Source organism: Penicillium hispanicum (assembly GCF_028827665.1).
Source record: "Penicillium hispanicum strain IBT 35686 chromosome Unknown utg000001l_segment0_segment0, whole genome shotgun sequence".
NCBI lineage: Eukaryota > Fungi > Ascomycota > Eurotiomycetes > Eurotiales > Aspergillaceae > Penicillium > Penicillium hispanicum.
In genome coordinates, this window is record NW_026623193.1 from 2401337 (window position 1) to 2429304 (window position 27968).

The following is a 27968-nucleotide window of genomic DNA, read 5'->3' on the forward strand; positions in this document are numbered from 1 at the left end:
GTACAGATCTGCTCTCTTCCTAACCCTGGTCTATGGCTGGTGTTCCTCGTCTCCCTAGATATGACTTTGGGAGGGCCCCGCCACGCCGTCATGCCTACCCCTCGCCCCCCGAACACCAGATACTGACTTCTTCCCTTCTCCAATCAGTCTGATGGGCTCGGGCCAATTCGACAAGGCCGGTATTCTCGCCGCCGACTTCTCCGGCGTGATCGCCAAATCCTCGACCTTCTCGGTACGTCCCACCGTGCTCTTCGACCCCGGGGGAATGCGGGGTTCGGTGGTATGCTCCGCGGCACCCGCTAACAACCGCTCGCAGCTGTCGCAGGACGACATCAACTCGCTGGCCGTGGCCTTCACAAACCCCGACGACGCCTTCGCCAAGGGCTTCTCCATCGGCGGTGAGAAATTCGTCAGCATCAGGGCCGACGCGCGCAGCCTATACGGCAAGAAGGTATGGCTCCGGGAGGGACTGCGATCGCGTCCACGGGGAAACGTACTAACCCGAGTGTCTTTGACGTATAGGGCAAGGAGGGCGCTATTGTCGTCCGCGCCAGCTCGGCCACTTTCATCGCGCACCACGGCGAGAATGCCCAGACCCCCAACGCGGCCACCGTCGTTGAGAAGCTCGTCGATTACATCAACAACCCCACCGCCTAAACATGTCTGGAAGAAATTAAAAATTGCAGAGATGATGCAGATAAATGAGATGACTGGAGGGCCTGTGAAGAATAGGAAATACAGCAGCATTGAATTGTGTTTCGCGTTTGTCTTGTCGTGTCTTGTCTGGCCATGCCGTCGTGGCGGAGTGGCTTATTTGACCCCGAGTCCGCCGTGTGTTGCTCAGACCATAGTAGATCTATGGAGTCCAAATTCTCCAGATTGTCCAGGTGCGAGTGGCAGGTTGACTATCGTGGGGGACGCGATGCCCGGACTGATGGGTAGCACGTACAATGGATCTCGGCATCTATTGTCTTATGTATCTCGCATACGCACATGCGGCCAGAGACCGCCACTGGGCATTTCTTCCCTGCCACAGACATGGAAAGGGGGTCATTAGTAATTACATGCTAGCGGTGGTATCGCGTTGGCCCATGTAGCTCCATGTGCCGCCCACCGCCTGTTAACGTACATCGTGGCGCCGGTCTTGTCATATTATAACAGGTATCTCATGTAGTAGACACAGGGGTCACGCAAGGGCCATGCGCTCTGATATTGCAAGGGTATTTGCCATGATCATCGTCGCCTCATACCGGGAGCTCGGCATTGCTCCGTCCCCCAGCCAGCACCTCCAGACCGCGCTGGATGTACGGCCCAATAACAGGAATATTGCCAGCGAATTGCCCAATCGTGATCAAAAAGTCACCAAATAGGATGAAGAGCCCGTACAGCTCGATCAGGAACCCAGTCAACGGCCAGCGAAGGAGGATAAGGATGATACCGGCAGAGAAGGCGGCGGTGCCCTTCAGTTTCTGGGGACGTGTGAAGAAGAGCACCGTCTTCTGCATGCCGATGATAAGCGTAAGGCCGATCAGGAAGAGGATCTAAAGGTGGTGAGTGAGCGGATCTGGGGAGGGGTGGACGGTTTGTGCATACATTGCCCATGGCGAGTCTATAGTGGGAAATTGTCAGTATACTTGTCGCGTATGGAGACGAAGATCCCAGCGCCGCAGAGACCGAATGACATACAATGACCGATCAAAGAACATGAGCACACCTCCGAACAGGAACAAGCCACCTATGCAGCACAACGGGCATGTTTAGTATTCTGGAAGCGCAGCCTATGTTAGGCTATGGTGAAGATTCTTGCGGCATACCTGCAGAGCAGAAGACCACTCCGATCTCTATTCACACACATCAGTATGAGCGCACTCGGTTCCCGACTACTATGCGCAGTAGCTGCGCATAGGGTCAAGGAGGCGACTCACTTTGGTTTTCTGAGAGCCACATGCTAGGCATTTTAGTATCGCACCCGTGTTCGAGGCAGCTTGTCAATGGGTCGGAACTGGGGCCAGATAGCAGGAACGGAGAACCAATACAGCGGGCGTCGAGGCGCAGTCGCCGTAAACAGAAGCCCTTTTTCTGCCAGCTCTTGAAAGGCGGTCAGGTACAGGGTGCTTTAAGCCGCGCAGAACGATCTTCCAATTTTCTTCTGTGCGCATTTACGAAAGAGCGAAAATTGCCAGTGACAAGGCTACAAAAACCCACCCCAAGTAAATGGGTCGTCTCTGATGGATTGGTTTCAATTTCAGCATAATGCTGACCTGTCCTATACACAATCCCCCCTGGTGATTTGATGATGATCACCGAAGCTGGGTCCATCCAAGGACACATGGTAGCGAATGCCCTTTTGGGGTTTCCGCCCTCGTGTTCCTAGCATTTATATCACGCCGCGACGACAGTATCCTTGGTACTGTAACTGATACTCCTGCCCGTGGAGTGTCGGTACTAGTCGAGTGCATCAGCACGAGGCGAAGAGCAGACATCCACGGTCACGAATAAGCCGGAGCGCTTTCTTGAGCCTGTCTCGAAAGGGGCATGGTGGGGTGGAAAGGGCTTGACTGTGTTGGCCGGACATGATTCATTTGCATCTCCGTGACTATTTCCCAAGTTAGCATCAATTGAAAGAATATTGAACTCGGCGCCGCCATACCTTTTGCTATAATTTTGTCTCGCTCGGGAAGTAAATCATGAACAAGAGCCCAGTGAGTTAATCATTTCAGAATGGTGTGCGCGCCCCGGGCCTCGAGGTAGCTCTCTGGCACGCCCTGCGCCAAGGACCGGATCACCCCAAAGATCTCCTTGTCGTGGTAGCGTAGGCGGGTCTTGGGATCGGTGTAGGGTCCAGGAAGACCGGTGATATCACAGTAATGACGCTGGTGAGCAGCACTCAAAGATGGTGCGGTCTCAATGTTGGTATAGGTGACAGTCGGGCCAGTCGGGAACATAGCGCGGGCGTTCTTCTCCAAGACCAGGGTTGACAGGTTCTGGTCGGCCTGCGCCAAGTTGGGTGCCTTGCCAGCTCCCTCCGCCGGTGTCTGTACCCCATCAGTGGTTACAGCGCCCGAAGTACCGGTGAAAGGAGTGGTGGCACCCGAGTTGGCCTGGGTGGCCATCACCGACGCTTCCTTTCGCGAGGTCTCCGAGATGATCTGCTTGAGGTTCTTGTTCCGTCGTGGTGATGGTTTCCAGTAGGGGTTGCGGAAGGGCTTTTGGATGTGGGAAATATCCAACTGGTTGAGGAGCTGCAGGTGCGCTTCGTCGTTGGCAGGCGTTGCTGGAGGCATGGTGGTGTATGAAGGGCGTGGATCCAGTTGGAGAATGGGAAGATGCGAGGGTTGAATTGTGGAATGACAGGACGATGGCGTATATATAATCAGACAAATGAAGCGCTGGGAGTGAATTCAATGCGGGATAGCGAGGGGGGCATGGGAGGAATTGGATCCCAAGTGGTTGCGCCCGCGAATGTCTGTATAATGTCATGTGACCGGTCCCCCAAACAAACGCGCGCTTTCCAACTTCCCTTGACAACTAACACTACCATCAGATCGCAATGGTGAGCGCGATCCGACATCTTTCTGTTCTCCCTGTCTTCCCTGCGAAGAGTGGGTACTAATGCCTTCCTAGGAGAGTCCTCACGAGCATCAGCAGACGGTGCTGCTCTCACGTATTATCACCAATGTCGTAAGTCTCCAGCCAGGCGTATCAGTATCCCGAGCCCCACTAATAAACCGACTAGGAAAAATTGAATGAGGCTGTCATGATCATGAACAAGAGCCTCCAGGTATGGAATGCACTTTTGGGTGTTGGTACGGGCATCCATCGTTGACAACAGTACAGGAGGTCAACATCCAGAATATGAACGTCGAGCTGGTAGCCCAGATGTTCAAGAATTACCAGTCCAATGTCCTCTTCCACCTGGAAGGTACGTCCAGTTTTTGCATGCGATTTCCCACTCTCTCTGTACTAAAGTCAGCTGCAGCCACCGAGAACCTCAAGGAGCCTTCGTCATCGGAGAATTGAAACTGATGGAAATATTCACGAAGCGATGTATGGGTGATCAGCTAATTAATGTCGAAATACGAATTCACTTTTTGCTTTCTCGATTTCAAGATCTTCGTAGTTCCTCCGACTCGTAATGCCTGCGGGCCTCTATCAGACTTAGATAACCATACTGCGCGCCCATTTCTTGGCGCGACCAAACCTCCAACCTTCCAAACTACCGGCAGCATTTTCCTTTCCGTTTGCTTCCCGGTGTCTCGTTCTTGGGCACTCTCAATCTTGTATACCTTGATCCTCATCCCGGCCCCGTCTCATTCATCTGCCATGCAGTGAACACCAACCGCAGCCTCGACTTGATTCGCATTCCCCAAGCTCCTGGTTTCCGCACCGGTGCAGCCCGTCATGACCATCACATCCGTACAGACCCTCCTATCGGGTCCCCAGTCGCTCACCGCGACAGAAAGGCGAGCGCCGAAACCTGCTCCAAAGATTCACACCGTCGAAGACTATCCATTCAAGGGATACCGCCCCTCACAACCTGACGGCTTCGAGCAGAGCCGTGCCAATCCCGACACCAGTGCCATCGTCATTGACAATGGTGAGCCCTTCTATGGAGACATTGAAGAATCGTTTATTGACCGCTCTGTCCTTTCGCAGGCTCTCATCTTGTCAAAGCCGGCTGGTCCTTTGACCGGAACCCTCGATTCATCGTGCCCCCGGTCATGAGCCGCTACCGCGATCGCAAGCTGGGCCGCCAATGCCAATTCATCGGTTACGATTCCTACCTCGATGCGACAACCCGTGGACAGCTCCGGTATGCCTTCGACCCGGGTTCGAGTGTCGTCGGCAACTGGGATGTTATGGAGGGTGTGCTGGATTACATGTTCCTCAAGCTTGGAGTGGACGGTTCCAACGGCGGCGTTGACCGGCCAATCCTGATGACAGAACCGATTGCCAACCTCGGGTACCCTAAAAAGAGTATGGTGGTTTCTTTGCATCGGTGCCGCATGGTCTGACTAACACGGTTTAGTGATGAACGAGATCCTATTTGAATGCTACTCCGCGCCGTCGGTGGCCTACGGAATCGACTCGCTATTCGCATACCGCTACAATAAAGGAACGGATGGGCTAATCGTTTCCTCCTCACACACCTCGACACACGTCATCCCCGTGCTCAACTCGAAACCGCTCCTCCACAACTGCTCCCGCCTCAACTGGGGCGGTTTGCACAATGCCGAATACCTCATGAAGCTGATGAAGCTCAAATACCCGACTTTCCCTGCGCGCATGACCGATCACCAGATGGAGCAATTGGTACACCAGCACTGCTATGTCTCGCAGGACTATGACCGCGAGCTGGGTGGATTCCTCGAGTGGACAGGCCTGGAAGACCGGGACCATGTTATCCAGTATCCCTTCACGGAGCATGTTGTGCCCGAAAAGAGCGAAGAAGAATTGGCTCGAATTGCGGAGCGCAAGAAGGAGAGCGGCCGTCGGCTGCAAGAACAAGCGGCAAAGATGCGCCTCGAGAAGTTGGTCAAGAAGGAGCAGGAGCTTGAATACTGGAAAGATCTGCAGCGCAACTTGGCGTCCGAGACCAAGAAGGAGATTCGTCGGATTCTAGAGGCTGAAGAGCTGAAGGATGAGGCGCACTTGGAGCGGATGATCCGTGACCTCGAGAAGTCCATCAAGCGCTCCCGCAACAAGGATTTGGGCATTGAGGAGACCGAGGAACCGCAAGAGGAAATGAGTTTTCCTCTGTTGGATGTTCCGGATGAGGACCTTGATGAAGCTGGTCTGAAAGAGAAGCGACACCAGCGGCTGATGAAGTCCAACGTCGAGGCCAGAGCCCGCGCCAAGGCTGAGAAAGAGCGAGAGAAGGCTCGTCGTGAGGAAGAAGAGCGCTTGGATCGCGAGAAGCGTGAGAATAACTTTGAGAGCTGGATCACAGAGCGACGAGCCAGCCGTCAGGTAAGTTTCTAGGTTTATTTATATTCCAGCAACTTTGTACTAATTTTTCCCCGCAGTCTATCATGCAAAGGATCAAAGACCGCGACCGCATGAAGGCAGATCTTGGTAACCGGAAGTCCCTGGCGAGTCAGATGCGCATGCGAACTCTGGCCAACCTGGCCTCGGATGGCCCTAAGAAGCGTCGCCGTGGAGGCGACGACGATGACTTTGGCGCCAATGACGATGACTGGGGTGTCTACCGGACGGTTGCGACCGGCGAGCAGAGCGACGACGAGGAAGAAGAGGATCTCGGCGGAATGCTCAACAGTGTCGAGCGAGAGCTGCTCGAGTATGACCCTGACTTCACCGAGAACCACACCCTCGCCGCCCAGTCCGACTGGACCAAGAGTCTTGTTCATGCGTTCCTGCGCGGGCCATGGCCTTTTGATCCGGAGAGTCAGCGCGAGGCACACCAGATCCATCTGAATGTCGAGCGCATTCGGGTGCCCGAGGTCGTCTTCAAGCCGTCCATTGCAGGCGTTGATCAGGCCGGTCTCATTGAGATGGCGGCTGATATCATCAACCAGCGGTTCTCGGGGGCCGACGACCGCAACCGCCTACTCAAGGACGTCTTTCTCACTGGTGGCAACACGCTTTTCCAGGGCTTTGAAGACCGATTCCGCAACGAGCTTCGCGCCTTCTTACCCATCGATGGGGCTTTCGGCGTGCGGCAGGCATCCGACCCTGTCTTGGACGCCTGGAAGGGCGCTGCGCAGTGGGCTTCCGGAGCTGACCTGGGCCGGTCGTCCGTGTCCCGGCAGGAGTATGAGGAAAAGGGCAGCGAGTATATCAAGGTCAGTCCTACACGCGAGCTACCGCGTCTGCTTTACTAACGGCCTTTTAGGAGCACGATCTGGGGAACGTTGCATGGTAAGCTTGCAGTTGGTCAAAACACCTGAGGCGCAACGGAGTAAACGTCGCACGGTTTGGGTTGGGGGGGGCACATACTGGTTTCGTCTTGCGAGTTCAATTAAACATTCGACAATCTGCCATGCACTGTAAGGGTGTTCTAGTGATTCTATCGTACCTTTCCCACCTACCCCATGGCACCGTAGCAAGGAGACACCCGTCTCCGATATACTTCTCCCCTTGCATCGCTGCTCACCAGACATCCGTACATGGAGTATCAACGGGAAAGACACCGAGACATTCGCTTGGTGTTCCCATTCCTTCGATCGCCATTCTCGTATACAAGTCTGGAATACTCACTGCCTCCTGTGCAAATGGGGAATTCTATTTTGCTTGCCAAGCGTGACGATCGCACCAGGGACTCGACTGGGACAACTCACGACTTCCCTCTCAAACCACCCGACAGCAGCGCCGCTCAGGCAATGATTCTCGTCTTGACCAACCGGCCGAGATGCCCGTCGCTGCATCGTTCGCCGATCGAACCGGTCTAAACCGGAACCTCTTGCGTCATGGCCCGTCGCCATCTCCCGCTGGCATTAACAAACTAGTTGACTAACTAGTTAGTTAACTAGACGTGATAGGTTTGACATCATTTCATCCGCATGGCTCCAGATCCCCCAATCTACCCGCGGAGGATGACGGAGGGGTCTGACTGCAGTAGGTATAGCAGGTATACATGTATGTACATGGCCCTGTTCAGCATGGCGGAATGCGACTAGCAGCGGTGTCACAGCCCATGCGGAGATGCTCGAGGGCATGCAGGATCATCCCACCCGCGACGATCATGGCACGGTGGGGATTTCATCGTGTTGGGCGGAGAAGCCTGGATGGAGGCCCATGTCGTCTGGCCATATGAAAACTCCGACTGACTAGTCACTTAGGAAGCCCCAATCATAGCATCACCTGCCGGGCGATGCTTACCAGTGACCTAGGTGTGCTTCCAAGGGATGTTTTGACCCCAGTCCTGTTCTCTCGTATATCCCTTGGAAGGGCGTACCTCTCCCCAACACAACACCCAAGCTTGAGCTCCAGCTCCAGGGCTGAAGAAGCCACTGTCGATCACCAACCGTGGATCCATGCAGGGAGCACCCGGCTATTGGGTGACGCTGCAGCGCTTTGTTTGGCAGCTGTTTCCGTGGTTGGTGCGTTGCTGGCGTGGTGTGATACGAGCTGCGTGTGGTGATTGGCGAATGCGAGTTCTGCTCAAGGCCTCGATTTCAAGTTCTCTGGACACAACGTTTGGTGGTGTCGCGCCATTTGGGTTTCCGCGGCATGCCGAAGCGCTGAAGAGTCCCAACGGCGTATGTCTGTTGACATCGCCATCGCTCAAGCGATGGCTCAATCCTTCTGCAGTCGCACATCGACTAGAGATGAACATGGCGACTTTTTGACTAGGACTGGGAGTCGGGACGATGCAGAGCGAGCAGCTCGTACCGCGCAGAAGCAACGAGTTCATGTTGGCATGTTTTCTTCTTGTTTCCACCTCATGCAGCGCAATCCTGCGCCAGCACCTCTGATTCGTGACCAGCACTGACTTCATGCAGAGCGCATCATGACGCATCTGGGGAAAGGCCCGGGCAACATTCTCGTCCTTGCCGGGCCTAGCTCTGGCCCTGGCGTGTGGGCTCGGCTTTTTGACTCGGGGCTAGTCATGTTTGTGTCTCATGCTACTGATGTCCGGCTGGGCCGGTGATGTCCTGGTGATTTATTCCCTGGGACGAGTTATAAAGACCCGGGCTGGTGGTCTCGTCTCTTCTCGTTTCTTGTCTGCACGGTTATCAACTGAGTATTTCCTCGCCCTTCTATTCTCTCTCCTTCTATCTCCCTACCCTTTGCGGTTGCGAACTATACCCTCATCCGCCCCTGCAAGTTGATACTCACAACGGTCTGCGCGTCGATCTCATCATCGCGATGCTCTTTTCGACCACCATTGCCCGGCCTCTGCAGCTGGTGACTCGGACCTTGCAGTGGTCCAGCGCCGTGATTGTGATGGGCCTAACCTCGTACTTCATCAAGCGCGGTCCCCACGGCCAGCACATTATCTACCAGGAAGTCATTGTATGTGGCCCTCTTTGCCCTGAGCTTCCATTTAGTGATTACTAGCAGAGCTTCAGCTAACATCCACCAGGCCGTCCTGTCCGTCGCCTTCTTCCTGCCTGCCTTCATCTCACCCTTCCTGCCAACTGCTCTCAGCAAGTTCGTCCTGCTCATCGACGTCGTCTTCTCGTATCTGTACGTTGCCCTCATCCCCCCCCCCCCCCAAGCGATCTTCTGTATCACCACGATCCCAGCTAATTGCCCATAGGTGGTTGACTGCCTTCATCTTCGCCGCGCAGGACTACAACTGGCACTCGTGCTACTTCAACGCCCCGCCCGGTGTGACCTGCAGCCGCAAGAAGGCCAACGAGTCGTTCATCTTCCTCGCCTTGTACGCTGTCTTCTTTCATCCCCTCTTCTCCCAGCCCAGCCCACTGCCAAGGTTCCACTACATCACAGATTGGATCGACTGAACCAAACTGGATGGAATCCTTATCCTGTCACGTACTCCCCCACCACGTTCAAATCCATACTAACCCAGTTTGATCTAGCATCTTCACCTTCATCGGCATGTTCCTTGAAGTCGCCTCCCTCTGGGCCTACCGCAAGGAGAACACCACCCAGCCCATCCACGAGAAGAACGGCGGCACCCGGCCACCACTCGATGCCCCTGCCGAGCCGGCCGTGCCTACTAGCGCCGTGTGAGTGCTGGTCCCCATATACCACATCGCGCTCTGGGCCTGGAGTGGGCGTGGCCGCTTCTGTGCCGGGAGAGGCCCACTCTATATACGAGTCTCTGGAGTGGCTCGTACCCACTACGGCGCGGCACGAGGATGGTGTGGATGACAATCTAGGGTTTATCTTGAGTTGGTTCGACTCAAAGCAAGGCCTGGATACGTATACGACTATATGATGATAACAGTGGATTCGGTGTGGCTGGTGGCTTGCATATACCAATTCCTCTCGCTTCGTTTTTGATACCAGTCGCCAGTGTCGGGGGTTCTTTGGTGGGTGGGTGGACTGGGTGGTGCTTTCGAATTCTTCTGTTTTTATCTACCTGGAATATTGTTTTAATTTATTTAATGGAAATCGAGGTTGTTACTCTGATCTGGATTTGTTTCGTCCACGAAGCGATCTTATTCGTAAATCTTTTATCTGCAGATCGGGAGGACACAAAACCATCCAGATGCATACTACCAACTACAATACTGAGCGGATTAGATGATCAAAGACTGATGATTAATTAGGCTAATCATTCTCTGAGTTGGTACCTAGCGCCGACGATTCGGTCGGCCTTCGGGCGGCATTTCAACCACCTGAATATACATGCTTCACCTAAAGGGTGAAGCCCCAAACCAAAAGGATCTTCTTTACATTTTAGCGGGAGGAAGGACGTAGCGGCACAGTGATACCATGTCTTGCTTTTATTGTGGTAATACTTCCCTGAGATAGCTTCTTCAGCCTTAAGCCTGTCCTCAACCATACTAACGCGGACGTTCCTTTTCGTCCTCTCCCCTCCAAACCTCCACCGTCCACCTCAGCCTGAGTCTGGGTCTCGCCTCTATCCAGACTCACTTTCTCATTCAGCAAGCTATCCGTAACATGGTTCCCCAAAAGCGCCCGAAGTTCCGGATTACCCGGTGGATGCGCATCCGTCGGTTTTTCTACGAGCTCGAGTCACCACTTCGGCTTCGCCATAGCCTCATTCGTCCCAGGCACCGGAATAAGCGTCCCTTCCTCGCACTGCTCCGCCTCTTTCTTCCCCTGCCGACGTGGCACTTTCGTGTCCCGGAACCGGTACCTTTCAAAATCATGCGAAATAACGTGCCGCTCCTAGCGTCCCGAATGAACGCCGCGGACCTTAACAATATGTATTCCACCCCTATCTGGCGCGCGCGGGATACCCCTCTCCGGTCTCTCTACCGGATCTACGAGGTGATTGCGGCACGCCAGCTTTATGCGATCGGCGCAGAGGTACAATATTTCTGGCACCAGTCGCGCCGGTCCTGGGCCGTCGATCGCATCCCAGATCCGCATGATGATGATCCTGTTCGCTATGCTCTTCTGGCCGCTATCGCGGAACAGCTCGCCCATTCCTTCAACTGGCAGATGAGCATAGGGATGCGGCGCGATAGAAGGAATATCTATCGTGAGACAATGGACGATCAGCTCCCTCCTTTTACGCCGATAGTCGCCCCTATGTGGACTAAGAATGTGCCTGCGGTTGACCCAGTATGGATTGCCGACTTGCCAGACGACATGCTGGACTCGTTTGGCAGACTCGTTCTTGAAGTCGGCGGAGAAACTTCATTTTATCTGGAAAGGAATATCATTTTTGGCGGCGGCGACTTCTACACGGTATAGAGTGGCCGAATAATTTAGTTCCTATACGCTAGTTTTCAATTTAGAAGAGTATACTACCTAGGTCTTTATTTCATATATTAGTAGGTAATACTAGACCTTAGGATGTCTACCTAGGAGATTAATATATTTTAGGTAAGACTCGCCTCGATGGGATGGGTCCGTCTATGCGCAACCCTAGATTCGAAAGAACTTTCGAAAGGAGGTCCGAAGAGCTCGTGCGTGTTTGAACACGCCTCCCACACTTGGGTAGCCTGACACGGAAATATGAATACTTCTCAGGGAGTCCGGTCTAGGTTGATAATCGTGGCCGAGAACAGCGTACCCATCCAAGTGGACGCTGGTGTGATTTTGTCTACATATATCGATCACGACCCAATGGTCCCCAAGAAGCACAGGGATTCTAGGGTTGGAGGATTAGAGACAGGTTGGTCGAGGATACTCCAAATGCTTTCATATCTCGTTAGAATGCCAGAATTCGCGTTCTCAGTTACAGTACAACCTAGCTATAATACGAGTAGACTGAATAATCACAACCACAGAGCCCTGGAGGCCATGCAGATGATGTTAGTCAGCAACAACATACCTACCTAGGTAGAGAAACCTTCCAAGGTCGCTTGCTCTATCCATCATCCCTTTCTTTTCCTCCTTAGGCTTGTTAACGCGTTAACGCCCTATGGTCCCTCCCCGTGTTCTACTGTCAGGAACATAATGGGGTTCTCCCTTCAAAACACCCGATTTTGTCCGGTAATATAGCGTTTCTAGGCATAGGGTAAAAAACCTCGTTACGCTCACACAGCACTAGACACTCAAAATAGGCGACCATCCCATCAGTGTGACAAAGGCCCAGCGGCTAGATCCAAATCGCACACTGTACCGAGTGTCGGTCGAACCAGCCGGCGATCTTCCATCAACTATTATCGTTAAACAACAGAAAGAAGGGTGGTCTGAGGAGTTTCAGCGGGAAACAGAAGCTTATGCAAAGATGAAAGACCTTCAAGGGAAATTGATTCCTCAACTTTTTGGCCGGGGTGATTTCGATGGCGTCCCGGCACTTATTCTCTCGGAGATTGTCGGCATCACTTTATAGTAAGAAGCCTATCAACGAGGAAACAATAGAGAGTCAACTTGAGGCAGCGTTCAAATCTTTATCTGCCTATAGTGCCATATACTGGGACCAGAAGCTGGATAACTTCTTGCTCTGCGATAATCCAGACTGCAACAACGGTAAAGTGATGGTTATCGATCTCGAGCAAGTCCAGTTTCCTGCTATATTTCGCTCCTGGCAATTGAACGTCAACCAAGAGGGCGCACATTCTTTGATGAGAGACTTCAGAGACATTCGGTACCCAGATCGTGAATCATCGCCTGTTAGGTTTTGGAGATCTGATGCTGGCAAATCGTGACGCAGAGAGCGAACAGAGCGCCCCAAGCACAAGCGAGCCAAATGGTATGATGAATCCGGGGAATATCGAGGCTCCGCGTTATATCGCGGCTTGAATAGAAACAAGGAGAGAGGGAACCACGAGTACAACCAGCGGGTTGAAGGTCTCCAGCAGGCCGGCAAACCAGTCTCTAAGAGGCTTTTGGAGACGTCGAGCTTAGAAAGTGGTGGATGGGCCCGGTGTACTTTCCTCACTGCCAGCAATCACCAAAGCCCAAGCACCAAGGAGAAGACGAAAAGAAACCACGAAAGTTGCAGCACGCGCCTTTCTAAATTAAATAGGCCTAAGGCCCATATTGTGTAATAAATATTTCGTAGCCCGCTTAACAGATACATTAGACCGACCAAGATTCTGGTCATTGTTTTGGAACATGGTGAAGCTCTAAACCCTGGCCACCTTGACCACTGCAGCTGGAAAAGCTCCGTAAACGCTGCTTCCGCCGGGATGGATACACGTTTCGGTTGTCGTGGTTTCCCACGCTGAATGTGGATTGACGTTTGGTTTGGCGAAATGGCTTCACGAATAATCGAGCGCACAATTTTCGACAGGCGGCTTGGGACGTGATCACATAGATAACGGTATTCCAAAAGGCCTGCAGGGGGAAGACGAAAGCAGCAACGTAGTTAAGTGGGAAGTTCATTCCCGCAGGATCCACGATGGCATAAACACGGTTCACGCTGGTTGGGATCTACAAGACAAGGTTAGATAGCGGTTCATTCGCTTTCTTGGATCGATTCATCACATACCCAAGTGATCATGAGAACCAAGAAGAACAGAAAGGCAACGCGGGCATAGAGCCAGGCCTCCTGGTTCTGTGCCTGCTCGGCCGCATTTCGGGTGATGCTTCGGACTCGGAGAGCATCCGGCATGTGAGACTGTGGCTGTAGCTTCTGGGGATGGGCTTCCACCTGGACGGCATAGAGATCTTGATCGGTACCCAGATCCAAAATGCCATGGGGGCCTGCGTCCTGCACAATTGGCCGTTCTTCATGTGTAATCTTGACCTCGGTCATGGTGTTCACGAATGGACTCTCATTCAAGGGATTCAGGTAGCCGTCAAGGTGTTCTCGTTTGTCCCAGATGAGCTTCGCGGTCATGGCATAAATGATAAACGCAAACAGAAGAGCAACCCTGGGCACCGTGTTAGACTTTCACTTCCCTCTCGATCGGTCCCGGACTCACCAAACGATGCCATAGAGGAAGATGATTCGCATAAAGTCCCATTGGGGCGTAATCCAGCACCAAATCGTCGCGTTGCCGTATATGTGACCTCGGTCCGAGGTCGAAATGAAAACGAAGGCGAGGGATGGAACCAACGACAGGATAAAGCTGAGGATGAGGTAAATCACGTCCAAGGATCGCAGCTGCTCCACCGTATAGTTTCGAAAGAATACCAGGTACACGTTGACCGCCATAAAGAAAGCCCAGTAACAATCCACCCCAAGGAACATCTCGACGAGGAATGCCTGGAACTGACAAAGGCTGGAATGTTGTCCTGCCGCGGGGCCGGCTTCCGAGATCAAGGCGGCGATATTTGAGCCCAGGTTGCCCCAGCTAGCAAAGAAGATAAGTCGATTGATGGGCTTGTCGAAGCCTGATGCGAACAGATAGGTCACGATCACAAAGACGATGCATACTATCGAGACGCTTGAGTTGACTCGTTCCGTTACCACCATGGCCCGGTGCTGGTTGTCTGTTAATGGGATGCCCGTCATTCTAGCAATGCACTCCGTTGTCCCTGTTGCAAGAAATGAGAGGTTAGAATTCCGCACGAAGAAGAGACTCGCGTCGAACACGCATACTGTCTGAAACAGAGCACTGGCAAGAATGCAAATCACATTCGGGAGAGCACCATCGATTGGTGAGTCCCTAGGAAACTGACCGCGAAATCGGGAAAAAGAAGGTGTCAAACCCTGGTAGAATCTGGGGCAGGCGATCAATATAGGCCTTTCTCCACCAGGGAGAGACTCCTGAATGGATTCGTTTAGTCGTTGGAAGGATCACAAGGATTTAGTGTCCCGAAATATCAATGACTATACTGGAGCCACAGTGGTGATCAATTGCCATGTGGAAGTGTAGTGCCATGCTTCGCTGTGCCACGCGGGCAGTGGCACTGACGAGGTCGACGCACCTGGAAGCCCTGTTTTATGAAAGACGGTGATCCTTGGTTTTGAAGGATTCATCCTATATACCTACATAGTATAGGCTCACTGTCACGACACGGAATTATGGGGCCGGAACGTGCACACTTGGGGCCTTGGGGGCCATGGGACGCAATCAGAGACCACAAATAACGGGGCAAACTCGCCAAATACTCTATTTGTCCAGTTTTACTGGGATCTGCATATCTATGGCTGCGTTAGTCGGAGCTAGGGCGTAAAGGATTCAGCATGTGGTGTAGCCTTGCATGAGAGGCAGCTTAAAACGTGATGTGACAGCGCAAGAATTCGATTATTGTCTCCACTAGCACGAATCCTTCTGACCCGCAGAGTTTCGACGCATCCTGACGGGCGAGGGGTCGTTGGACCAGATTCGCTATGCCCACAGAAATCCTAGAAGAAGAGAAGAATTAATCATCACACTATGTACACGGCTGTGATCGTAATGGTCATGGAAAATGCGAGGCAGGTAGGACCCGAGGTAAAGACTCATTTCATGAATATGAGGTCTACCGGTTGCTACAGTGAGTTCCACGAATTTCCGTTTTCTCGGAGCTCGCCGTCTGGACAGATATGTACCAATAAGTTTCGTTTAGGGGCACTCGCTACGAATCCTGGCTTCGGTCGGCACCTCAAAAAGGATTAGGACCCTAAGTGATAGGCCGACAGTTCAGGGATGTACTTCAACCTATTCTTCACGCCAGCTCCAAGTGTATTCCACTAATCCCCGAAGTCGTAGGGAAAGGTCGGAGCAGAAGAAAGCAGCATAAATCCTTGATTGTGGGTTGTTGCGTAGGAAGAAAGGAAGCTATCTACACAGCAGCGCTGCGTGCTGGCCTAAATACCAAGGCACCAACTCTCAGCAAATCCGTACGGATATTTTACCTGATTTGGCGAGCGGGACATGCGATAACAGCAACAGGGTGCGGCGCTCACTGGTCGAGTCCAAGTGCGTACGGGCTGATAGGGGCGGGTTGACAATAGCCGATCAGTGGAGATTTCTGATAGCCCATCCTCCTGCCAATTTTTCCTTGACATTAGTAATGCTAGGTCTTGTCTGGAGGAACGAAGTGGATAATAATAATGGACCAATCACGCACGCTTTGAATTCGTGTCCGCTAGCTGTTTGCAAGACCGTGACTACACCATCTCGATTCCTGAGCTTTCGTTCGCTTGCACATGGCGGCACTGACAGCTTAGGCTGATCAAAGGGGTATTCCTATAAAGATGATAGTATAGGGGTTCTATCCAGGCACATCGGCTCCATAGATCATGCGATATGCGATATCCAGGATGCTCACTCCAACCTGCGCCAATGGCCTGGTCATATGGCGCAAAAAAACACGCCATCTAGTTATTGTCTCGCGTGGGCTGAAGGGACCGAGTAGGGCGGCGATGTCATCACCAAAGAAATGATGGAAAAAATGCAGAACAAAACGTACAACAGTGAGATCCTACGGGAGACCCTCCCATCAATACCGATTTTCCTGACTTGGGAGGCGATCTATAGGTAGTGATATTTCAAAATTGGTAGGCAATTTATACATGAGCACTGAGGCATGTAGCTTGCGAAGGGACTCATTGCAATCTGAGAATATTGGACCCTCGAGGGTAACCCCAGAAGTGCTTTGAATATTGACAATCTTTGAATGCTTGATCTCTACTTTCTGCTAATTGGAATTGTAGATGATTTTATGAGAAACCTGCAGTGTATTTGCAAGTGAGTCGCCCGACTTCAAACACTTTGTCAATATAGTCGCGGTGACGAAGTTTCATTCCGTGGGACGCGTCGCCCCTCCAACTATGCCTTTCTCCGTTCCTTATTATCGAGATGCTGGTCAATTACCAGGATCTCTTCCTGATCAGAATGAGATTGAACGGGCAACACGAACCCTCCCCAAGAGATCAGATTATGGTGGGCGCCTGGTCATAATCAGAGATGTATATGTTGTGAAATATGGCCCGCTTGTGACCGAAAACGAGGATATACTCTACTTTTTATTGAAAAATGGCTCAATATCACAGCGCTACGACTCTACGCTATGTACCGCGATCGGGACACCCTGTATATTGTCATGGAATACATCCCCGGTATTTCTCTAGGGATACTCTGTTCCCCTGAGGCAAATGAGTAAGAGGAGGTTGGGACTTGGTCGGGCTTCTTCGAAGAGAATGAGAGGTAAGTGATAGAGACTTTCCTAAGGTTTGAAACTTTTTATGGGAATTTTTTTTTTTTTCTTTTTTTTTTTTTTTTTTTGTTTTTAGTGAAATCAAATTGTCGCAGTTCCGGATCTCAGTATGAAGAAGCTAACCGAAAGGCCACCAGATTCAGAGAACATGTAGATCTCAAGTTAAGGCATCATAGGATGGTAGTGTTGAATACATCGGAGTAGTAGGCAAGTATTCAATGAATCAACCGACATGACGATCCACTAAATAGATAGACATTTCCACAGGCAGGTCCAGCCAAAGAAGGTGTCTTGTACGTAGATACTAAACAAGAGCATTGTTTATAGGTGTCTTGATATGTATCCGGCAAGTGGTTAGACGGCCGGGAGAGAGAAGTAGTCAAAAGATACGTCATGACGGCGAAGAAAGGAAAACAATATTGCGTTCGAGTTGAGTTCATTGTCACCGTTACGTCTTTCTCTATCAAACAAAAAACCTATGAATACGGTTAGAATCACCCTGCTTTGTTCTCTGTACGTCTTTCTCGCTTTCATTGAGACTTTCGCGAGATGAGCGTGGATCCTGAGTCGTCAGGTACCGGATAGCCTGAAAGAGCATGTACGCTTCCGTTACATCGCCTTGTGCCTCCAGCGAACAAGCCAATTGCCTTCTTGCGCGTAATGTGTTGGAATGCCCATGTCCAAGTGCCATCGTATTGGCTTCAACTAGTTTGCCCCAGACATTTTCTGCCTCTCGAGGTTTATCCTGTTTCTCCAAGATATGACCATAACATTCCAAGCAGGAGCGAATTTTTGGGTGTGATATGCCCAGAGTCTCCTCCGCACCCAAAACTTGAAGGAAGGGCTTTTCTGCATCGTGATACTTGGCTTGTGCAGAAAGCGCTTTTCCGAGCCAAGAACAGGATTCCACTGTATCTAGGTGGTGTTTTCCAAGTATTTCTGTTCTTCGATCGGCCACATCCTGGAGGATTTTTCCTGCAGTCTCATATTGGCAAACATTGAAGTGGGTGAGGCCAAGCAGCTGGGCAGTTTTGAGAGAATGAATATCTTTTGGGCCCAGGGCTTTTTTCAACCCATTCGTTGCGCCCTCAAGCAAAGGCTGGGCCTTCTTGTACCTCTCCAGTCTATATGATATCTCGCCAAGCCTGGCCATTGTGAGGTAATAGGACTTGGTTATTGATGCGAGAGAATCATCTTCGGGAGGTTGTGCTTGGAAGTGGGACTCATTCAGCGGTAGCTGGACTATCACTGCTTTACCATGCAGTGCAAACTTTTTCCTTTTCCCCTTCAACTCTTCCAGGTGCCCCATAATGCGTTTTTGCATTGATCGAGTCTCTTCCTTCATGTTAGAGAGTTCTCTTTTCTTGATCTCAGAAAGGGTCTCAAGAGTCTCTGGGTTTTCTGGTCCAAGGACTTCTTTTTGGTTGTTGAACACTTCACGCAAAATTATCTGTCCTCCTTCGCACTGTCCTTCGCATATCAACAGAACACCAAGCCAGTAGCGGGATCGGAGCGTAGATTGATGCCTCGGACCGTAAACCTCTTGTTGAGCACCGTGTACCTGGTAAAACAATCCTTTTGCCTCAGAGAACTTGCTGAGATGATAATAGAGAACCCCCAGGCAGTGTAATGAGTTACGAGTGTCCGCGTTCATTAACCCAAGGACCTGCTTACGTCCTTCGGCTGCTTGTCGAAGCAAAGGCTCGGCTTTCTCAAGATCACCTTCCTTATAGAAAGCAACGCCTTGGGTGTGAATGGCAAACAGCTTGTCGAGATAGGGTTTCCTCGCATCTTCTGAAGGCAGCAGCCCGGTCCAAAAGCCAGAATTACCTGGCGCTTTGGAAGATGTTCTGGCATCCTCTGTTCCTTCCCAAGTGTTCCAGTACAATCCGAAGATCCTCCCTTTGGTTTGATTCCTATTTCCGGGCTCCTGAGGCTTCGGCTTTCCTTTGGTTCCATGGAGCACAAGCACATCTCCTGGTCTAGTAGCTGCCAGGCTGATGCGCTCATTTTTGGTTGCAGAAGTTTCAGCATATCTTAGCCAACTAGTTTGCGTTGCAGCCTTGGCAGATAATCTTTCCGATTGGTACGGGGCCAATGTAGCCTTGATAAAGGCATAGCAATCATCACTCAAGGGTGACAAAGGGGCCTTGGGAAAAGGGAGATCTCCTTCCATGGGATATTTATTCGGCGGAAATTTCAACAAGGGATACTCATTGAAGACCATGTAGAAAACAATCACGCCCAGTGCCCAGATGTCGATTTTCTCCGTATAGGCAAGGAAGCTGTCTTCACTATCCTCTGGAAAGAAAAACTGCATTTCTGGCGCCAGAAACATCGGTGTTCCCACGAACGTTTGGAGAAGGTTGGGGCCAGTGGTATGTTTAGTGAACCCGAAATCACCAATTTTCACCCACCAGGAGGGACTTTTGCGAAAGACAAAGATGTTCTCCTCTTGATCAGCGACTCTACACCAGTTTGGTTGTTTCGGGAGTGACATACCGCTGGCTTCAAGTCTCGGTGAGCAAACCCATTTTCGTGGAGAGCCTCGAGACCTTCCGCTATCTGCAGAGTGATGCAGCGGGCTTCGCTTTCGGGCAATGGCTTGGTAAGATGCGATTCCAGGTCACCATGTTCCATGAATTCCATAGCGATAAACACAGAAGTGTCATTCTCATACCACCCCAAAAATTCAACAAACAGCCCAGCATACTAAGAACATTAAATTAGTTACATTCTCAAAAGGGTCGGTGTATAAATCGAAGGGGTACCTTGGTCTGCGAAAACTTTGCGATCGCTTCGAGCTCTTTGTAGTAGTCGATCCCTTCGTCGGCAATTGCCTTGTTGATGCTTTTCACAGCTTGCAACTGCGCCGGGCCTTCGCTTGTCAAGCATTTGTGCAGGGAGACCGTGCCAAATGATCCACTCCCAAGCAATCTTTCCTCTCGCCAGGTGTCTTTCTGGAGTTTCCGCCTCATATCCTGTCCAGGTGATGCCTTGGACTAGTATGTGAATCGATGCGTGAGATTGAATTCGAACCTGACTTCCAGTATTTTGCTATCGAGGACGAGGTCAGACAGAGGTGGGTCCATATTGAGATATCGCTGGGGGGGGGTGCCGCTGAATGAAGGTACTCAGTTCGGAGTTTGAAGAGGTTCGGTGGTGCTTTCAGGGGGTTGTGTTGGGAGTCGTGTGAGGGGACCTTCACTGCGACTCTAGCTGCATACAATCTGGACCCTACGAACAGGGATCTCTGCCAATCACGTTGTCCACCAATCTGACTTGGTTATCTACAGTCTCTCCTAATTTACGAAGCTTTAATCACACACTAAGATAAATCACCTAAGCAACTATATAATACTATAAGGTTTACAGGAATAAACCAGAGCTTTTCCTACATGCCATCATTGATAAGCATAAAAGACCCAAAATAGTATGAAGATAACCAAATCTAACATAAACAGATAAATCAGCCGGAATCAGCAGGAATAACCAGCAAGTAGGGCCTCCGCGAGGATCGATAATATCCTACCGCTCGCCATGCTTTCTATTAATTTAGCTAAAAGCTTATCATCAATTACATCCTAGGCTTACTGCATAACTATACGTAGCTGAGTATAGTCGTTTATAGACTCGGGATAATACTCCTGAATCTATCGCTTTATTGCTACGTAAATATACTCCATTGGATTAAGATCCGGTAAAAATAGCGGCCAGTTTAGCACTATTATTCTAAGCTGTTTAAGCTTAGTCTTTGTATGCTTTGCTTTGTAAACTAGAGTATTATTATATATAATAATATAATTAGGATACTCTATAATAAACTTAGTAAGAAGCGGAAGAATCAAGTTATAGTATTTCTGTTACGACCTCGGCCCTCGCAGGGACCGCATATATGGTCTCTATGGTCCTGTATCGCACGCACGTATAGTCTATATAGGCCGCTGTACCATATAGGGATTTACACTTCTATATATATACAGATAGCACTCTAGCGATTAGTTTATACTCAGCATCAAGTCATTAGTTTCTATACTCTAATCATTTTATTATCTTACTAGACCATCTTATAGAGCTAGTCCTAATATTCTAATTGCTTTAAACCTACTATATTCGACTATATAGGGTTTATAGTTACTTGCCCCGGGGGAGTTCTGATTGGTTAAGAGTTCGTCCCATAAAGGTAGACCGTACCTACCGCCTACACTCTCCTTCCTTCTCCTCCCCAGCTTTGATCTACCTGGTCTTTGGACCCTATATCTTTAGTTTCCTTCTATCCTTCGTAGGCTTGCTTTCGTTATAGGCGCCATTAGGCCCCCTGGTAGTAAGGCTAGCCAGAACAAGGTCGATAGTTATAGGTCGGCATCTGTGGTAAGACAAAAGGGGGCAGTGCGTCAGGCTGAAGTCAAGGCGCAGTGGTCAGTGGGGTTCGAGAACAAAAAAAAAAAAAGGGAAGCGGCGATGTGATTGGATTGGGTTCTCTTTATCAGGGGCACAAGGCTATACTCAGGAACTGACTCTACCCTGAATCCTTCGGGGCGTGAGAGACTATCAAAAAAATCTCAGAAGCTCATCCTGTAACAGAGAACCAGGGTATCCAAGGATTCTCTAATATGACCCCCCCCCCCTGCTCTTTAATATAGGCAGGCTAAGTATTTACTCGTCTAAGCAGACCGAACGTCGACAAGAGTCTGATACAATGGCGATTCTTCGCCACCGCAAAAGCAAAATGAACCTCTCGCGAATTTCAACCCTTTGGACCATTACGCTTATGTGTATCTGCTTTTTGTGGATCTCTGTTTCTTCAGTACCCTCCCCTGAAAAAGATGTGCCGAGCTTCACAAAAGACGGTTCCATTAATCGCCGAGACACTGAGGTGGAAACAGTCACGCAGCTAGCGGAGCGATTCAGTCAGGGAGATCTTCCGCGGCCAACATTCACCAGTTTTGACGGAAAGTCGCCTCGGTATTTCACATATAAAAATCAGCACGATCAGATGCAGTCAACCTGGATCGAGACGCTAGGGGGTTCTGGACCTTCAGCAGAACTTGCGCGCACCCTGGGCTTTCAACTTGTAGAAGTTGGAACAGTTGTACCCTCAAGAATACGCAAGAGGCCGTCTAAGGGTCCGTCTCAAGGCCAGGCCTTCTGGAATAGTGGTTATGGACCATTTCCACTAAGTCTTCTGGTTGAGCTCTACGACCAGTCCCCAGGATCCAAGTTCATTTATGAGGCATTCGCCATCGGCAACTCCTACCCTCAATTAATGATGCCTGTGCCTCAAGCCACTCTAGCCAGTTTGCTATCCTCGAGCAATGTGAACAGGGAGCAGCTGATTGCACACATGGTGGACTTGCTCCTAGGCCTACAGCATATGCTTCAAAAACAAGTCGCCGATCTTTTCGCCACGCCTAGCGTGGTCTTCATAAGCACCAAACCGAACTCGAATGAAATCGCTCTCGTGCAATGGGGTATCTCCAACCACCTAACAGCGGCTGCACCTCGCGATCGGGCTGCTTTTGTTAATACCGATGATCTAACCTGGTTATCGCCCGGTAAGCAATCCTTTCCGCCTGTGCGGATATGTTATATCTCTAACTTGTCATGGTGTACCACTGCAGAGCAACATAAATTCGCGACATCATCTGTTCAAGCTAGAGCAGACTTGAGTTATGGAGAACAGGCGTCTGCTGTCTTTACCGTCGCCCTCATGGCACTCGCTGCGCTCACGGTTCATAATAACAAGTTTGATGCCAACAATTTCAACAAGCTAGCAGAAGCATTGCAAAAGAACCCTTACAATATCCCAGGCCTATCTGTCGGTGATGTACAGTCCACCCAGGAAGTTCTTCAGGCATACTACGGAGCAGGTGGAGCTCTTCAGGAACCTGGACTTGACGAAAACACGGCGAATGTATTTGCACACATGCTCTGCGCGGAACAATTTCGCGAGAACATCGACTACCTTATCATTAAGTGGCCGACGCTTTACGAAGTTAAAAATGCGGAGCCTGGCGGTCCACCGCCTGAATACTTTGAGGCCGAGTGCTAAGATGGGACATTCGAGTCAACTATGTACCCCTGATGGCCTCGAATCTCCCAAGCGCCAGGGGGACGAAGTGAGATCCCGATATCTTGAGCAAAATAAAAAGACACGCCTACGTGGGATCAAAGGACCTAGAGTACAAGTGGTGGAAAACACTGTGTTTGGTAGAGGAGGAGAAGACCACTACGCACGAAAGAAGCTGATAGATCCGACGAGCAATCAATTGCAAGAAGGTCGTACGGATCCTGAAAGAGGAGAAGCGAAGAAAATTGAATGTATCGAGATCTAACAGGATCGGATAGAAGACGAAGGGAGGGGCTGCTATCTACACATCGTGCCGGGGGCTGCCTGGAGCTCCTGACCTGTCATCGGCGCCCTTCATTTGTATCTAGTGCAGTCTCCTCTACTACCCAATCTATAACCCAGTAGAGGATGAGTGTAATTGCCGCGATACGACCATATACAAAATCCCGACTAAGACTAACAATAACCACAACAATACTGACCTGGAAATCGCTCTGGACTAATTAAATAAGGCCCCGGCTTCTCGAATATTCAATCCGTATTTCCTTAAATTAGATGGTTATGGAGTTATAGTCTATTGAATTTATTGATTTTTGACGCTTAAGTGCTTATTTAATTATACACTAAACCCTTCTAAATTTCGTGGTCAAAACTAAACTCCTTTCGGAATATTAGCACGTCGCGTTACCTTGCGCCATCTTACGCTATCTTAATTATCAGAGACTGATATTATGATAGATCCGAATTCTTATAACTAGATTTCTGTTATTAATCCTTATTTATTTGGGCCTATCTATGCTATTAATAATAAAATAGTAATGTCTTGTTCTACACGTTTAGGGGGCATAGTCTTAGCTAATGATAGCGAACATTGTTATGATCCAGAAGAACGCAAGTCTATTGCCATAGCATTTTGTGGGAGCGAGCCCCTGAAACTAACCCACTAGCAGTACTACAGCACCGGATTAGCTGGCCCCTCGCCCCGGGGTGCCTGGTCTTGCCGGACTGCTTGGTCTTGCCGGACTACGTGGTCTGTCTTGGCTCCCCTGAAATAAGCAGGGAGAGTATTCCACAGAACAAGAGAGCCTATCTAGGGCGGAATATAGCTAGGGATGAAGAAAGATTGGAAAGTTCGAGCTGTAAAATCTTCCATGATCCCTAAAATAGTGAGCTTATGTACTAGAGCAGGTGTGGAAAGGAAATATACGATATTATGAGATATATGAGTATCAGAGTGCCTATAAGCGACAAAAAGAAACAGCTGAACTAGGACCAGGAAGTCCCGACCGGTCCAGCCCAACACATATCAATGAAAACACGTCATTAGATCGAGGCATACAGAGACACACCACCACTATAATAACCCCTCCTGTTTCCCAGCAACCACCTCCTTCCGCCTCTGATACTCCCGATCATCACCCCCAATAACCCCCCTCGTTTCCAGCTCACCCAACAGCTCCAGCACAAAGTCCTGGCAGTTATACCCAGGATACTCATTGTGAATGGGCAAGGATTTGGCGAGCTGGATCGCGTCCAGCGTGGAGACCGGCACGTCGCACATGTAAATCAACTCATGGAGGATGTCGGACGCGCGGGCGTCCTCGATGCGCTGCTGGAAGTAGTACCGCGTAGAAGAGCCCATGGCTTCGAGCATGATCTTTTGGGACGTGGTGGGCCCGTCTAAGAAGAGATTCCAGTGTTTGTAGATGCCTTCATCGTTATAGATGGCCACGTAGAGGCTGACTGCTGAGGGTGGATTGGGCATTGTTGTTGCTGTTGATGTTTGTTGCCGCAGGGGAGGGGTCAGATTGACGAAATACGAATGACGCAGTCGTTGGCAGATGAACGATAGCGAGGACTTGCGTAGAACTGGGTCAATCCAAGTGATGATCAACGTGGAGATTGTCACTCTGCAAGCCCTGGAGAGACACGTGAAGTGAGAATAGGGAGGACCCGACCAATTGGAATCAAGAAGTGTGTATTGCTCTACCGCCCGAATTCTTAATCTAGGGCGTACGATTAACCAAAACATACAGGAATGAATAAGCTATGAATACGCAGTTCCACATGTCGACTCTGTCATCAAGTTTCGGATGCTAGAATTAATTGAGTGGATTCGCCTCGGTAGTCAGCTTGTGCCTTCTGTTTGGACAATTCGGCTAGGATTGCACCGATTGATTGAGATCCTGTTCACAAAAGTTTTCGTTATTCGTTTGGTTGATCATATATGATCAATCAATCTCCTCGCGGTCCCTAAACATCCATCCCTCGTTCAAAAGACGAATGTCCTCCTCGTCCCCCTCGGCCGCTTCGACGAGAGAGTCCTTCAGCTGGGCGGTCTTCCGCACCGCATCTTCGTACCGATCATTGCTAACCCAGCCCTCCTCATTGATGCCAATCTCGTCCCGCCAGTAGTTCACAAGTTTGTTCAAGTCAAACCACATTTGCTCTTGTTCGGCGAACCCATCCAATTCTGCATCTGTAAACTCCACCGGACACGCTATCCCTCTCGTGTCGGGCAAATGAGGCCAGTATTCAACCATGCGAACCAGCGCCCCCTTTAGAGTCATCACGTTTCCATTCCATTGTCTACCCGCCCTATCCACGAGGTGTTGACGGGGTAAAAGGAGAGGGTCGCGAAGAGCCTGCAGATGTGGCTTATTCAGGTGGCCGTTGAATATGCGGTAGTAGTAGAAGAGCAGACGACGTCGATAGAGCTCGTCAGCTTCGGCTTTTGCGTTAACTGGAAGGCCCTCGTAATCGGAAGGGAGCGAGGGTTCCTTGAGATCAGGCGACTGTTCAAGATCGGGATTCTCAAATGCACGGGGATGTCCCGCGACTAGTAAACGTGGTTCGACTGTTGCGTGTTGCCAGTCGATGATACACGAAATAGCACCAGAGTCAGGAGAGACGAAGATGTTATTTGGGTTCAAATCCAGAGATGGTTAGATTTGGTCTTTGCTCGTGGTACTAGTGTATGGGTTATACCTGGATGGCGAAGGGTGGGCTGGTTGAGTGGGCTATTCAAATCCTTTGGAAGGAGGTACGGTGCTAGCAGAAGGAATTTCTCAAGTAGATGAACATATTCATCTGGCGAGACTTCTCCTGGGGTAGAGCCATTATGAGGGAAGTCGAGTTTCAATGGCTTTCCATATTGTCGCACCCATTCGATCTCTTTCTGTGCAATAGACATAAGATAACCACAGGGATCGGCCCCTGTTATAGTCAGCACTATGATTATATGTAAGGCTCAAATTACTACTTACATGGCCCGCGAAAGATATCAAGAGACGCTCTCTTCCCTCGCCAAAACATATAGTCTGCTGTGGGACCAATACAAAACATCTTTGAGTCAGTGCTCGCCTCGTGGTAAAGTGGAGCTTGAAGCTTGGGAGGAATATCGTCCTTGAAGTAAATACTTCCAGTCGATCCGAACGGAAGGCTGAAGAATTTCTTCTCGATTTCAACAAAACCAGAGGCAAGCTTATGTCGTTCGCGCTTGCTCATCTCTAGCCATATCGTCTCCAGTCCGACACCGGCGGCCTTTTCCATAATAATGTATTCCGTACCGGCGGGATTCTCATTTGAAGGGGAATATCCATAGAGCCGAGGAACGGGAATACCCTGGGAATAAAGGAACTGTAGAGTAGCCGCTTCACTAGCGGTGGCAAAGTATCTGGGCCCGGCAATGTGGTAAGGTATTTTGACGATAGCTTCAAATCCGTCGTGCATTGTCAAAAGTAGAACTCGATTGAAGCCACCTTCGCCGATTTTGGTAATTTCACCGACCGGTCCATGGCTTGAGCCGATGTGCCTTTCGACCTCTCGACGAAGACCATCGGGGTCGAACTGGACATAACGTTCACGTAGTCGCGCTTCCTCGTTGTAAAGAAATCTCCCTGACGTATATGCAAATAAATCTCGCGTCGTCGAAGTGGCTATATCCAAGTTTGATTGTTATCAGCACTAGTCATCGATGATGAGCAGAGAACAAGAACCCATACACATAGAGAATTGCCGTTTGCACAATGGAAAGACCTGCCAGGACAGAGACAGAGACTGTCGCCTTGCGAGTCGCCCTAGCATTGAGACACGTCTGGGTTGCGCGACTGGTTCTTAATCACGAAATCAGCACGAACTAGGTGGCTGAAGATGGTCAACACGTTTTGTATCTCGCAAATCCAATGTCAGTTGGATGTTCGTGACAGGTGGAGGGGGCTGATGTCTGCAAGTCGGTGGTTTCGGGATGTTTCGTTCAATGCAGACGCGACAGACTGTTGTGTTGTCACGTGTACGGTCGAACCATTACTTGACGTGCCTGAGTCGCTTGAATACACTTGGATATTGCTCTCCCATCATCAACCACGCCGGCCACGGTTCGACCCAGGAGGAAACGGTGGAACCAGTGGAGCGAGTGGAGAGGCAGATTAGCCGGGACGTGCGTCCCTGTCGACAGGAACCTCATCGGAGCTCGGCTTGAAGACAGAGATGGCCGTTACCTCGTCCATACTCACCAATCGGGAGCGCATCGTACGATCGCACCACCTCCTGCGCCAGAACATGTTCCACAAGCCGAGCGATCAGCATTCCCAGCGAGCACTGGCCTGCGCATCCCTTCCCCGGCGGCGCGCGGCCATTGGTCCCACGGTCTCAAGGAGGGGGGCGCAAGCCATGCGCCTGATGGCATTCCCCATTGACCCGGCATCGCAGATCATCACTCCTGATTGCATCGCTGCGCGTCTCCACTCGAGCTGTCTTCCCCCGCTTTGACCGGTCGATCATCGCCGTT

At 50.5% G+C, this 27968-nt stretch overlaps 12 protein-coding genes across 12 annotated transcripts; 6 read left to right on the top strand and 6 right to left on the bottom strand.

Annotated features, from left to right (window-relative positions):
- Positions 1–151: 151 nt before the first annotated feature.
- On the top strand, positions 152–657 carry pfy1 (profilin; the record flags this gene model as incomplete). Its single annotated transcript, XM_056940114.1, has 3 exons — positions 152–232; positions 317–451; positions 523–657. The coding sequence occupies 3 exons, from the start codon at positions 152–154 to the stop codon at positions 655–657; spliced, it is 351 nt and encodes a 116-aa protein (XP_056804394.1).
- A 587-nt stretch (positions 658–1244) lies between these two features.
- N7459_000930 (uncharacterized protein) lies at positions 1245–1602 on the bottom strand (the record flags this gene model as incomplete). Its single annotated transcript, XM_056940115.1, has 2 exons — positions 1245–1541; positions 1594–1602. The coding sequence occupies 2 exons, from the start codon at positions 1600–1602 to the stop codon at positions 1245–1247; spliced, it is 306 nt and encodes a 101-aa protein (XP_056804395.1).
- Positions 1603–2711: 1109 nt separating this feature from the next.
- N7459_000931 (uncharacterized protein) lies at positions 2712–3284 on the bottom strand (the record flags this gene model as incomplete). Its single annotated transcript, XM_056940116.1, has 1 exon — positions 2712–3284. The coding sequence occupies one exon, from the start codon at positions 3282–3284 to the stop codon at positions 2712–2714; it is 573 nt and encodes a 190-aa protein (XP_056804396.1).
- A 266-nt stretch (positions 3285–3550) lies between these two features.
- On the top strand, positions 3551–4020 carry N7459_000932 (DASH complex subunit DAD4; the record flags this gene model as incomplete). Its single annotated transcript, XM_056940117.1, has 5 exons — positions 3551–3553; positions 3625–3681; positions 3737–3781; positions 3838–3922; positions 3980–4020. The coding sequence occupies 5 exons, from the start codon at positions 3551–3553 to the stop codon at positions 4018–4020; spliced, it is 231 nt and encodes a 76-aa protein (XP_056804397.1).
- A 381-nt stretch (positions 4021–4401) lies between these two features.
- N7459_000933 (actin-related protein ARP5) lies at positions 4402–6883 on the top strand (the record flags this gene model as incomplete). Its single annotated transcript, XM_056940118.1, has 5 exons — positions 4402–4597; positions 4657–4977; positions 5030–5970; positions 6027–6803; positions 6854–6883. The coding sequence occupies 5 exons, from the start codon at positions 4402–4404 to the stop codon at positions 6881–6883; spliced, it is 2265 nt and encodes a 754-aa protein (XP_056804398.1).
- Positions 6884–8829: 1946 nt separating this feature from the next.
- On the top strand, positions 8830–9660 carry N7459_000934 (MARVEL domain-containing protein; the record flags this gene model as incomplete). The annotated part of the gene is made up of 4 exons (XM_056940119.1): positions 8830–8976; positions 9047–9150; positions 9224–9346; positions 9507–9660. The coding sequence occupies 4 exons, from the start codon at positions 8830–8832 to the stop codon at positions 9658–9660; spliced, it is 528 nt and encodes a 175-aa protein (XP_056804399.1).
- An 897-nt stretch (positions 9661–10557) lies between these two features.
- On the top strand, positions 10558–11319 carry N7459_000935 (uncharacterized protein; the record flags this gene model as incomplete). Its single annotated transcript, XM_056940120.1, has 1 exon — positions 10558–11319. The coding sequence occupies one exon, from the start codon at positions 10558–10560 to the stop codon at positions 11317–11319; it is 762 nt and encodes a 253-aa protein (XP_056804400.1).
- A 1797-nt stretch (positions 11320–13116) lies between these two features.
- On the bottom strand, positions 13117–14476 carry N7459_000936 (G protein coupled receptor family protein; the record flags this gene model as incomplete). Its single annotated transcript, XM_056940121.1, has 3 exons — positions 13117–13449; positions 13508–13892; positions 13944–14476. 3 exons carry the CDS (start codon positions 14474–14476, stop codon positions 13117–13119), a joined length of 1251 nt encoding a protein of 416 aa, XP_056804401.1.
- Positions 14477–17572: 3096 nt separating this feature from the next.
- On the bottom strand, positions 17573–20087 carry N7459_000937 (uncharacterized protein; the record flags this gene model as incomplete). The annotated part of the gene is made up of 3 exons (XM_056940122.1): positions 17573–19577; positions 19640–19821; positions 19881–20087. 3 exons carry the CDS (start codon positions 20085–20087, stop codon positions 17573–17575), a joined length of 2394 nt encoding a protein of 797 aa, XP_056804402.1.
- Positions 20088–22105: 2018 nt separating this feature from the next.
- Positions 22106–23161, top strand: N7459_000938 (uncharacterized protein; the record flags this gene model as incomplete). Its single annotated transcript, XM_056940123.1, has 1 exon — positions 22106–23161. The coding sequence occupies one exon, from the start codon at positions 22106–22108 to the stop codon at positions 23159–23161; it is 1056 nt and encodes a 351-aa protein (XP_056804403.1).
- A 1372-nt stretch (positions 23162–24533) lies between these two features.
- N7459_000939 (uncharacterized protein) lies at positions 24534–24944 on the bottom strand (the record flags this gene model as incomplete). Its single annotated transcript, XM_056940124.1, has 1 exon — positions 24534–24944. One exon carries the CDS (start codon positions 24942–24944, stop codon positions 24534–24536), a length of 411 nt encoding a protein of 136 aa, XP_056804404.1.
- Positions 24945–25410: 466 nt separating this feature from the next.
- Positions 25411–27265, bottom strand: N7459_000940 (kinase-like protein; the record flags this gene model as incomplete). Its single annotated transcript, XM_056940125.1, has 4 exons — positions 25411–26018; positions 26168–26395; positions 26446–27117; positions 27184–27265. 4 exons carry the CDS (start codon positions 27263–27265, stop codon positions 25411–25413), a joined length of 1590 nt encoding a protein of 529 aa, XP_056804405.1.
- Positions 27266–27968: the final 703 nt, after the last annotated feature.